Below are 12,326 nucleotides of genomic sequence, written 5' to 3'. Positions count from 1 at the left end.
CCAACCAAATTTGTGCGCGTTAGTTTAGTTTGAGTTCATAATTTAGTAAGGTATAGTTTGAAATAGAGGCAAAGTTCATTACATGCAATATTATTTTCTTATCATCTAGAACAACATATAGGGTACAATCCTGTCATCCACCTATTAGTAGATATTGTTCACTTTGACTCATTACATATCGTCGTCAGCCTCACGATTTTAAAACATATCTATTAGGGAGAGGTTTCCACACCCTTATAAGAAATTCTTCGTTCCCATTCCCAATCAACGAGAGATCTCACACTTAAAATACCCTAAATTCAACTCAACCCACCGTTATGATTCCTTATTTGGTTGGCTATGGATTGACCTTTGGTGCAAAGAGTATGAGAAGTTGAGTTATTGGATTCCTTTAAAGAGATTTATATAAACTAATATATAGAGATAATATATATTTAGGGTTAGTAGTGAATGTGACTAGAATGTAATATGTTATTCTATATGGAGTTTCTATTTATTATTATTAATTTATTATTTTTTGGGTGGGGGGTGTCTGATCATCTCTTTAAATTAAGACCACAGAATAAAAAAGTTATGATATGACACAAAATGGGAAAAAAGAGAAGAAAAAAATATACATAAGATAAGCAATGATAAAATGCACTATTTTACCACATTTTTACCCTCTTTAGTGAAATTTACAAACAAAAAGAAACCCAAATCTAGCATCATCGGGTTTGATTCTTTCCACAAATTTTAAATGTGTTTAAATATATATTTAACAACAACAAGAGTAGAACGGACATTGTTTTTTTTTATTCTTATTAATGGGAAACTCATGTTATATAATTCTTCCCGTTCGATTGTATAGCTTTGTTCACTTAGGCTAACTCATAAAAGAATTAATTACGTGTTTATATAGCTTGAGTTGGAATAGGTTTCCAAAAATCTTTGAAAACTGGTGACCCGAATGACTTGAATATGGTTCACGACTTAATTCAACCCTCTGTTTTTTAGTTGAGTTAGGTCTAGTGGTTAGACTGTTTATATATATTTTTTATTTAAAAAAATTATACTTATCTTTTATATTATAAAACTCAGTCATCAAAGATTCACTAGTTATAAAAAATCACTCATATTTGTTACAAACGTCGAATGTTTTTATTCTCCGTACCAATCTTAAAATTAGTGTAGGGTTGGGTTGAGAACCTTACTTCAGGATGGTCGAAAAATCCCAACTCGCAAATCGAACCAAATTTTAGGGTTAGGTTTGGAACCCTATTTTGAGATGGTCGAAAAATCTCAACTTGGGAATCGAACCAAATTTTAGGATTGAGTTGGGAACCTTATTTCGGGATGGTTGAAAAACTGACTAAATTTTTTATTTTTAAAAAAATTTAATCCAATAAAAAAAGAATCTAACCCGACCCAATAACCAATTATTATGGGTTTGGTTAAAATGTTTTTTTTTCGTTTCTTTTTCATCTATTTGTACGCTATTAATAACTGCTACCCATATTTAGAGAGTCTTCTTAAATAATTTTCCAAGAAGGAAGAGAGAATAAATTGAATAATAAAATGTTTTTTTAATGATAAAAAAAAAAAAAAAAAAAAAAAAGATGGGGTGGCTTAAAGCCATTGATGTGATCTAAAGGAATTTTAATCTCGCTTTGTGCCCACTTATTCCAGAGGCTGATCAGACCCCTTCTTTTGGGGTCTCACTCTATTTATTTTCACCCTCACTCACCTCTCTCTCTTACAAACAAGAACAGAACAACAAACCAAGAACAGGAGAATCAAAGATTAAAACAGAGACGTTTTTTCCTCTTGGAATCAGTTTCCTGAACAGATCAACAACAAAAAGTAGAACTTTTGAAGAGCCGATCGAGTTTGTTCAGAATGAAGCGTTTAGAAGATTGCAAGCCATTGATGGCGATGGTTGCCATAGACTTGGCTTTCGCCATTGTGAATATTCTGCTCGAGGCAGTTCTTGATCATGGAATGAACCATTTGGTTCTCATCACTTATCGTCTCTCAGTTGCTTCCATTTCCTTAGCTCCAATTGCTTACTTTTGCGAGAAGTAATCAACAATTTTCAACTCTTTTCTTCTTCTTCTTCTTCTTCTTCTTCTTCGTCTTTGGCTTATGAAATTCTTTGCTCTGTTTTTTGCAGAGACGGCAGAGCCAATCTCTCTGTTCGTATCCTCTGTTACTTGTTCTTCAGCGCCATTGTTGGGTCCGTTCAAACCTTGATTCTCCCTGTTTTTAAAATTTAATTCATGGGTTTTGATTTGTTCATCACTGTTTTCTTGCAGGGCTTCACTCACCCAATACTGCTTTCTTCTGGGTATCCAACATACCTCTGCCACTTTTGCTTGTGCGTTTGTTAACTTAGTCCCTGTGGTTACTTTTCTCCTCGCTCTCCCATTTGGGTAATTATATTTCAAGTTTGTAAACTATATATGCATAATTTCGGATTTCGATCAAACCCAGTTGAACAATTTATGATTTTTCGCCGCCCAGGTTAGAGACAGTGAAGTTGAAATGCAGCAGTGGGAGAGCGAAGATAATCGGTACGGTGGTGTGTATCTCCGGTGCGGTGTTGTTGACGGTGTACAAAGGTCCAGCATTGCTGAACGATTCATACTCCATTGCCGCCCTCGCCGCCTCACACGGCGGCGATGTAAAGCTGAAGAAGACAGGGGAGAGCTGGACGGTAGGCTGCATAGCGTTGGTCGCCGGAACTCTGCTCTGGTCTTCGTGGTTTCTGTTACAATCGAACATCGGTAAGAGATATCCGTATCAGTATTCAAGCACCGCCATCATGTCCGGCTTCGGCGCCGTCCAATCCGCCGTGTTGAGCCTCTCCACCGGCGCGAAGTCCTCCGCTTGGGCTCTCACCGGAAAGATTCAGATTCTCACTGTTCTGTACACAGTAAGTCTCACAAACCCATTTTTCTTAGAATTTATAGGTTAAAATATCTAAATTTGCAACAAAATAATCTTTTTTTTACAGGGAATGATCGGATCGGGCATGTGTTTCGTGGGAATGTCATGGTGTGTGAAGAAGAGAGGACCAGTGTTCACGGCGGCGTTCAGCCCATTAGTTCAAATAATGTCGGCCATGTTCGACATCCCCATAATGCACCGACCACTCTATCTCGGAAGGTAATAAAAAAAGGCTTTTTAAAATTTCTTTAACACACAAAAGAGTCCTTGTCGTCAATTCCATTTCTAAATAAAGAAACGTTGTAATTTGACGTAACAGCTTGTTGGGTTCGGTGAGTGTGATAATTGGACTCTACATTCTACTATGGGGGAAGAACAAAGAGATGGAGACCTCCACTTCAAAAGTAGTGGTAGTGGAGGGAATTACAACGACAACAAACACTACTCAAGGCTACTCAAGATCATATGATTAAGAACTTACAACATCAACCATAAGAAGATGAAATCATGATATGGGATTGTGTAATTTGACCTTTTTTCGACGGAGAGGTGAAAAAAAAAACATCGAGAAGTAAAGTAGACTTTAGTTTTAAAAGTTTCTATAATCGATAATATATTATCTACACGTCAAATTATGAATATAACACTATAAATGTAGAGAAGTTAATTAACATATATATTGTGTTCTTGTGTTCTTGAGAGTTGAAACTATTTGACCTTTGTCTATGACAAGATATTATATAATTTGACAAGAGATAGAGAGAATTTCAAAGCCCACCCCTTTTATTCTGTTCTCATTTATGGGTCAATTTCTGATTTGAAATTTCTTTTTGACATTTTTCGTATCAATCCACTCACAAATTTAATGATGAAGTGGGCTATTTTCTAAGAACACTAAACTGCATAAAATTTTAATTTCATGAGTGGAAGAATAAGAATTTCAATCCCAATTTTCATGAGAATAATTCAAGAAAGTTCTCATTTGTCTTTTTTTTATTTTTGTTTGTTGAGGAAAATCAATTAAAGGGGTCGGGGTCTCTTTGGATGTGGGAGTGCATTTTGGCGCCTGAATTGCGAAAACAATATCCTTGTGTTCGTTGAAGGCCAACAAATAACGTGGATCCTTGTACGCTTCTCATAGTTACGTTTTCTTTTCCCGTAAATAAAAACTGGGTTTGTTTCGTTGTTTGTTTTTCAGTTCATTCCGCGTCAAATCCGTTTCATATGCTCACAAAACCAATCAATTTCAGAGCCCGTTTTTGCTTTAATTGAAAATTTCTCTGTTCTTTTCTCTCTACTGCTTCAAGTAAAGAATCTTCAATCCGTCATATCCGAGTCTCCCCAGGTACGACCCCTTTTGATTTTATTCGCTTTTCTTCTCGAATTTGCTACTCTTTGCGGCTGTAACCTCGTTAGTGATTTTGTTCTTGATTTCTGTGTGTAATGCAATCGTTTCAGTAGCCTTTTGTGGCTCAGTCGTTTGGACTGATTGAAGTTTGGTTAGGGGAGGTTTCGCTTTAATTTGTTTGTGGGCTTGGATTTCTGAAATAGGGTTTTGTGAATCGAGGCTCGTTCGTGATTTTCCCTTTTATCTGGAGTGAATTTTTAAGTTCATTTGTGACATATAATGCAATTTTTCAAGGATTTTGGTTGAGTTTATTCAAGTTTGTGGACTTTCAATATGTCGGATTGCCATTTAAATGATGTAAAAGGCAACACCAGCGCCGATAAGAACAATGAAGCGGACCTTGAGAAGCAGAGGGTTGGGCTGCCGTCAGCAGCAGATCCCTCTACCAGTGATGTCGATGATCATACACCATTGACAATTGTTGTGTCTAATGGGGAACTTAAATCAATCTCTGAGGTTCCTCGAGAGGAATTATTGCCTTGTGCAGTTTCCCCCATGAAGGAACTCTTGTCTACAACTTCTAGCTCTGATGAGCAGTGCAGGTACTTTTGAATTGCTACTCTTCCCTGAAAACTGTTCTGTTGTTGTTTATGTTGTTTGCTCATTGCTTGTCAGCCATAGAACATTTTAGATACTCCCAAAATGATGTTTTAGCCTATTCTATAAGATTAAAATCGTTAAACATGAGCATAGTTTTAACAATTAAGTCATTTACTCTTACTTCAACCTTAAGGTTTGAGGTTCGTGTAACAACCCAAGCCCACCGTTAGCAGATATTGTCATCTTTGGAGCTTCCCCATAAGGTTTTAAAACGTGTCTCCCCCCTTGAGGGTCCAGCATCCTCGCTGGCAAACCGCTCGATGTGTGGCTCTGACACCATTTGTAACAACCCAAGCTCACCGCTAGTAGATACTATCCTCTTTGGGTTTTTCCTTTCGGGCTTCCCCTCAAGGTTTTGAAACGCGTCTACTAGGGAGAGGTTTCTACATCCTTGTAAGGAATGCTTCGTTTCCCTCTCCAACCGATGTACAATCTCACAATCCACCCCCTTGAGGGCCAAGCGTTCTCACTAGCGAACCGCTCGGTGTCCGCTCGGTGTCTAGCAAACATTGTCCTCTTTGGGTTTTCTCTTTCAGGCTTTCTCTCAAGATTTTAAAACGCATCTGCTAGGGAGAGGTTTTCACACCCTTGTGAGTGCACTAATGATCTGGCCTATGTTCAAGTCTCAACCGATGTGGGATTTCACAATTCAAGTCTCCACCGCTCATTAGTGCACTAATGATTTCATAATGCTATTGGTTTTCCTTTTCGGAGATCTGGCCTATGTTGTACATTATAAATAACATTCTACCAAATGCTGTTATCTTTCCATGCATTATAGTGGAGTATGTCCACAATAACAATTGGCTTCATTTATCTGGATAATGTGTTGTAAAGGATGTTGAGGCCATTAAACCTGAGTACTGTTATTCAGAATTTGTCAGCAAGAAAAGGAAGAAGTCTTGATAGAACTTGGATGTCATTGTCGAGGTGGTCTTGCAAAAGCTCATCGGACTTGCATAGATACTTGGTTTCGTAGTAAAGGATCAAACCGATGTGAGATTTGCCAGTAAGTTAGTCGTTTCGAGGTCGACCTTCATTGACTTGACAGAATCATATTGTTTTGGAGCCACTTTGAAATGTTATTTTGCTAACTTCTTCAGGGTTGTAGCAGCGAATGTATCGCCTCCACAATCACATCATGCTGTAGGTACTCTGTAGCTTTTGGTGCAATGCTTTTGATTTGGTGTCTTAGTTTTGCATTGGCAACATTTTCTTGCTTCCATGAATGTTCGGTCAACTTGTGTGTACCTTAACTGTTCTTCGATCCTATTACATTTGATCATGAAAGTAACCTCGAAACTACATACAAATAAACCGAACTTCTAAACTAATTACATGCCTTTGAAAATTCTTAAGGTTCCGTTTTGATTGACAGATAAGTACCTATGAATTCAAACTATTTATTCACGAGAATCGCAGCTTAAAACTATATATTTAGCATTGAACTCATGATCATGATGGAAGGATATCATATTGGAACTAACCCGAGTTTCAATTATTTCTTGAATTCGAAAAACACAGACCAGCTACTGGATTTGGAGGATTGATCCAACCTACAGAACCCAAGAACCTGAAAGGGTAAGAATCTCACTTTTCCTGCCTGTTTAATAAGTTGTTAAGAACATCAACCTTGAGTGTTATTTATGCAGCAGCGCTACTTCAGTCCAATTTGGCTAGCTTTTGCCATCCTCATCGGAGGTCTGTTACTGGACATTCTTGTATCCATCACCCTCGGCATTTCGGCGTTACCTGTAAATCTCATCATCGGTACGTTTATAACTTTCATCGCTCGAGCTATCGAGTTTCATGTTATGTATTTATTTATGGTTATGAAACCTGGAAGAACAGGAGTTATTGTAGTGCTTGGACTTGGAACTGTTTTAAGACTTGCCCTGGAGTTCTTTCAAGAGTGGAATTCAACAAGAGGATCGCGAAGGGTGGAATCAAATGTCACAATTGGGTACTTTCCAGCTATATAGTCTTCAAAACAACAAACATGGTGAAAACAGGTTTTATTCTTTGTCTTTTCCGACATGTTTTAGCTTCTTGATTAAACATACAATAAATCAGTAAATAAGTGGAGTGAGATTACAAGTTGTGAGATCCCACGTCGGTTGGAAAGGGAAACAAAGCCTTCTTTATAGGGTGTGAAAACTTCTCCCCAGTAAGGACATGTTTTGTAATCGTGGGCTTGGACTGTAATAAATGGTATCAGAGCTAGACACCGAGAGGCGTGCCAATGTGAACGTTGGACCTTCTAGGAAGTGGATTGTGAAATCACATATCAGTTTGAGAGAGAAATGAAACATTTCTTATAAAAATGTAGAAATCTCTGTCTAGTAAACGCATTTAAAATCGTGGAGCTGACAACTATAGCGGGTTTTAATATCTGCTAGCAACGAGCAAGAGGTTAAAGATTTGAAATCTTCCACCTCCACGTATCTTAAAATTCATTCGAAATCCACACGAAAAACGTTTACAAATAAATTGAACTTTGCCGCCACAATGCATACAAACATACAAAAGGGATTGAAGAACAATAAAACCAAAATGGACATATACATGAAAGAAACCTATCAATAATTTGTTAAAGGTAATAGAGAAGCAAGGAAATTAAAAATTAATCCAAAGTTTTTCATTAACAATTATTATAAATTCGAAAAAAGGAGGAGTGGGAATTAAAATATATTAAAAATTCATCATTTTCCGAGGCCCCATTATGTCCCATTAGGCCTAGCAAGACTTGGTGAGTATACACTCATAACTCCATCATATTCAACAAAAGTTCATCCCAATTCCCAAATTTCGGTAGACACTGCCTCGGGATTTGGAAGATGCTACTTTTTTTTTTTTTAATTTTATAGTCTCGAACGACGGTGCTATACGAAGAAGGTGCTCCTTGTGTTCTTCCAACGATAGTATACACCAAAATCTCATCCGATCTATTTAGTAGAAATTACTATCAAACAGTAAGGTGCTCTTTGTGTTCTCCCATTCACGATGTTTAGGGACGAAATTCTTCATTCATTTTTGCGCAATACGAGACATTGGTTAGATCAGCATTACTAAAAATTCTAATGCTCCAACCTCACGCATGTCGTTTTATCCTCGTTATCCCTAGCAATCCACACTAATATATATATATTTTTGTCTTGGTGCAAACATGTATAGAAGCTCGATTTGGTTATAAACGTGGTTATAATAATATAACTCATGCTTACAAATACAAGGAAAAAGAAAGGAACAATTAAACTGCATTTTACACACTTTACTGATGACTTAGAAACAACATATGAAAGCATCAACCCTTAAAATTCCAAGATACACTTAACTGCATTTTACACACTTTACTGATGACTTCACATTCATATATCATCATATATTTACATGACATTACAAGCATTGACATTGTCATCATTGAACATGTTGCTCACTTTGTCGTCGCCTCGATGAGATATCGGAATCGTTCCATGCTTCTCTCCGATATTATAGCCATGCCTGTAATAGTTATAGCTCTCTTTGAACTCACGAGTTGTATCTTTAAAGTAATCAGCAGCAGACGTGAAGTATAACGGTGGCTCTGGATATGGCCAAAACTCTGCCCTCTTCCCGGCCCTTCGAACCACCTTCAACACCTTGTTTCGATCGACATATCCAATCACCGTCACCTTCTCCAGCTCCAAGTTCACCTCAACTGAATCAACTCCTACACAAAGCAAGACAACCCTAATCATGTTTTTTCGTAACTAAAAACAACCTTTCTTTTGTTTCGGTTCTTTTATGTACCTCTAAGTTTGTAGATCGCATCTTTAACGACCCGTTCACAGCCGCTGCAGCACATCCTGACTTTTAGCTCAACAGTCTGTAAAAGCACAAACCATAAGCAAATAGATAGATATAGATTCTGTGATGATATTATTATTATTATGATACCTTTGTTCCTTTTGCTGATCTGAGAAAAAAGAAGAACAAAAGAGAAAGAACCCTTCCATAAGGGGTTTTCACATCTACAAGATTCTCACATCCAATAACCCTTTCTTCATCTCCCTCTCCTCTTTAGACAAAACAACTAAAAACAAGAATTACACCTTTAAAATTGGATTTTTTCAAAATTTCAAAGCAAACCCACATGAAAATTCAACACAAAAAAGCCAAGAAACATGTAAAAATTTGAAATTTTCAAATCCCCATCATAAAAGCTCGATTTTTTTTCCACTTTTGAGCATAAAAAAACAAACTTTATCAACCTTAATCCTGAAAAAGAGAGGAATTACCTGCAAGGAAAGGGGTTTGGCCTTTGGCATGTTGAAGAGGATACGATTGAAGCTGTTGTGATGATTTTGATGACGACGATGATGATGATGATTATCGGGATTTCCAAAACAACGTAGGAAATACGAGTAAACGACAGAACCAAACGTAGCTCTATGGAGTACGGTAGCCATAAACTTGTTTATATAAGAGAGGGAGAGAGGGAGAGAGGGAGAGAGGGAGAGAGGGAGGGAGAGAGAGAGAGAGAAAGAAAGCACAAAAACTGAAAACAGTCCCCAGCCTTTGAAGATATTCCTATGTGTCAGAGGCATCCTGTTTAGAACACAATCGCTTCCTTAATGCTTAATCCAAAAACCACTTTTTTGCTTCTTAGGAGAGATGAACTCTACAAAGTTATTAATCAAATCCAAATCCCAAAGTTTGTTCATTGCTTTTGTGTTTAATTAACTTAGTAAAACCTTGAGAAGAATGGAATCAAAATGGAACAAAATGAATGGGAAAAAGTTATGCTTTTTGTGAAGTTTTTTGGTCAATTGATGAAAAGGGGTGTCTCTATATTGTGATGTGGATTGGGTTTAGGGAAAAGGGTAAGCTTTTATTCAGTAAAAGATGTGAACTTTGATGCTCAGAGTAACCAATAACATATATATTCCAAATATCATCTTTTTTTGGTTCTTTTACTTTATGATAATAATTAAATTTGGAACACCCCACCACAACCAATATCTCCTTGTCTTTCTCTTTATGTCCCGAACCTTTTATCTCTTAATCGAATATATCACGTTAATTATCATTGAGTTGTGTTCACTCTCAAGGTTATCCAATTGTTTATCTTGATTATGATATACTGTGAAATCCCACCTCAGTTGGAGAGGGGAACGAAACATTTTTGAAAACTTCTCTCTAATAGATGTGTTTTAAAACTGTGAAGCTAACGGCGATACGTAATGAGTTAAAGCGGACAATATCTACTAGCGGTGTGCTTGGGCTGATACAAATGGTATCAGAGCCAAACATTGAGCGGTGTGCCAGTCAGGTCGTTGGCTCCCAAGGAGGTGGATTGTGAGATCCCACATTAGTTGGAGTGGGGAATGAAACATCCTTTATAAACGTGTGGAAACCTCTCCCTAACTGACGCGTTTTAAAATTGTGAAGCTGACGGCGACACGTAACGAGTTAAAGCGGACAATATTTATTAACAGTGTGCCTTGACTGTTATTATATATATATATATAATATATCAACCCCGTTCTGTTTAGTATTCTTACTAGTTCTAAAGCCCAGGTCGCTGGTGGCCAAGAGGGCCCACTTGGAGACTTGGGATAAACCGTGATAATTTGACATGAAGGTGGCGGAATCTTACATCATGTCAAAATATTGTTTGATCAGTTCAATTACATGTCAAGTTAATATGTAAGTAACCATTATGTAACGAACATGTTAGACCCTTCAATCGTGTGGATATCCTTACCCGTATCATCGCTATTACTTTTCGAGGATTTCAATCACCGACTGTGAACCGGTGGTCTCATTGTTCGAATTATTTTGGTAATTTATTTATTTGAAACATTGAATTAAGATTTAGAACGTCGAGTTTAGAAGCCTCGATCTTAGAGAAAGAGAATAAGCCATGGAAAGCAGTGCGAGAAAGAAACATTAAGCAGTAAACTACAGCAGAGAAGAGGAGAATATTAATGTGTATTGTTGTTTTGTATGCGTCCACTTGTTGGGTATCATATATGAATTTAATATCCAACCACTTACGTGTAAAGGACAGCATATTTGATTTAGGTTTAGATTTTGATGTAAGCTCATTGGCAAAGAAGTATTATTATACACTTTTGATTGAAACCAAACCGGGTGCGAATATAAACCCCACTCCACCCAACAAGGTAATTACTTGGAACAATATCCGATAGCGTTCCATGATCTTTGACGATAATGACATGTTTTGTGAAATTCCACGTCAATTGGAGAGGAGAGCATGTGCTAGCGACGACGCTGGCCCCGAAAAAGGTGAATTGTGAGATCCCACATTGATTGGAGAGGGGAATGAAACACTCGTTATAAAACCTTGAGGGGAAGTACAAAAGATATCTGCTCGCGGTGAGTTTGAATTGTTATAAAAGTATAGGTTTCCTAATATATGATATCAAGCTGAGTGATCCTGAAGACGTTAGACTATCAAATGGCACATGTTGGTCCAATAAAAATACTTCATTTCGTCTAGTTGTCATCATCTCATCGAAAATTCGACGTGCGACATCGTGGATATCTCACTGTTGAAGATCGTCCGTGAGTACTCTTTCCCTCCCATGTTCTTTTTTTCTTTTTTCTATGATTCTTCATATTTAATAATTAATAAAAAAAACTTGAAATTCGTGTTTGAATAAAGATTTACAATATATTAATAATAGTATTGAATAATTTTTTTTTATTCCGCTAAAAAGATCATAAAAATAATATTTTATAGCACATGATGAATTAAATATTGTTCGTAATTTAAATTATATATGCTTTTGTGAAACACATGATGAATTATGTATTATATAAAATTAAAAAAAAAAAAAGAGTTTTATGTAAATTAATATTAAAATAATAATAATTTATAAGTTTACTATTTTTGTTATTTGATTTTGAATAAGATTAGGTTGTGGTTATTTTCAGGAAAATATAATAATAATAATAAATAAATAAATAAATAAATAAATAAAATCTAAGCTCGTGACTGACTGTGACTGTGGCGACGCAGAATCACCATTCTCAACGGCTCCAAACTCCAATAACTTTGACTTTTTAAATCTTTTAAATAAACCACTTATTTTTTAAAAATTAAATTTATAAATACTCTATTTACTTCTAATTTTTTTTATTTTTTCTTTGGTTGTATATATTTTCAAAATCTTTTTAATTCAACATAATTTGTAATAATGATATGGTAGTTAGGTTGATTAAACATTAACCCGGATATGTTAGTCTAATATTATTTGAATTGTTACAAGTAAAGCACGTTTAACCATGACTAAACCATAAAAAAAAAAAAAAAAAAAAAAATTATGGTGCTCCTTATTAGTATATATAGCGATAGTATTGTGGCACATTATGGTCTGACCTC

At 36.3% G+C, this 12,326-nt stretch overlaps 3 protein-coding genes across 5 annotated transcripts; 2 read left to right on the top strand and 1 right to left on the bottom strand.

Moving 5' to 3' along the window:
• The first annotated feature begins 1,825 nt into the window (after window positions 1–1,825).
• LOC111796004 (WAT1-related protein At3g30340) lies at window positions 1,826–3,639 on the top strand. The gene is given in 7 exon segments (XM_023678679.2): window positions 1,826–2,060; window positions 2,153–2,215; window positions 2,295–2,411; window positions 2,503–2,914; window positions 2,996–3,147; window positions 3,248–3,374; window positions 3,376–3,639. Coding segments are annotated over 7 exon segments (1,101 nt in total). The 5' UTR covers window positions 1,826–1,878; the 3' UTR covers window positions 3,424–3,639.
• Window positions 3,640–3,809: 170 nt separating this feature from the next.
• Window positions 3,810–7,260, top strand: LOC111796029 (uncharacterized). Of its 3 annotated transcripts, XM_023678718.2 has the most exons (7): window positions 3,810–4,273; window positions 4,571–4,878; window positions 5,811–5,945; window positions 6,040–6,082; window positions 6,461–6,517; window positions 6,589–6,706; window positions 6,788–7,260. In XM_023678718.2, the coding sequence occupies exons 2-7, from the start codon at window positions 4,610–4,612 to the stop codon at window positions 6,916–6,918; spliced, it is 753 nt and encodes a 250-aa protein (XP_023534486.2). In that variant the 5' UTR covers window positions 3,810–4,273; window positions 4,571–4,609; the 3' UTR covers window positions 6,919–7,260. The 3 variants fall into 3 exon arrangements, with proteins under 3 accessions (XP_023534486.2, XP_086980066.1, XP_023534487.2); XM_087123940.1 differs by having other exon boundaries at window positions 3,816–4,878; XM_023678719.2 differs by having other exon boundaries at window positions 3,818–4,878; window positions 6,592–6,706.
• Window positions 7,261–8,175: 915 nt separating this feature from the next.
• Window positions 8,176–9,430, bottom strand: LOC111796036 (heavy metal-associated isoprenylated plant protein 30-like). The gene is made up of 3 exons (XM_023678727.2): window positions 9,214–9,430; window positions 8,726–8,801; window positions 8,176–8,645 (listed from the first exon to the last, which is right to left on the bottom strand). The coding sequence occupies exons 1-3, from the start codon at window positions 9,382–9,384 to the stop codon at window positions 8,323–8,325; spliced, it is 570 nt and encodes a 189-aa protein (XP_023534495.2). The 5' UTR covers window positions 9,385–9,430; the 3' UTR covers window positions 8,176–8,322.
• Window positions 9,431–12,326: the final 2,896 nt, after the last annotated feature.

The sequence above is a fragment of the Cucurbita pepo genome, chromosome 5 (assembly GCF_057944985.1).
Source record: "Cucurbita pepo subsp. pepo isolate OVF chromosome 5, ASM5794498v1, whole genome shotgun sequence".
Lineage (NCBI taxonomy): Eukaryota > Viridiplantae > Streptophyta > Magnoliopsida > Cucurbitales > Cucurbitaceae > Cucurbita > Cucurbita pepo.
This window is presented reverse-complemented; position numbering and strand designations above follow the sequence as displayed.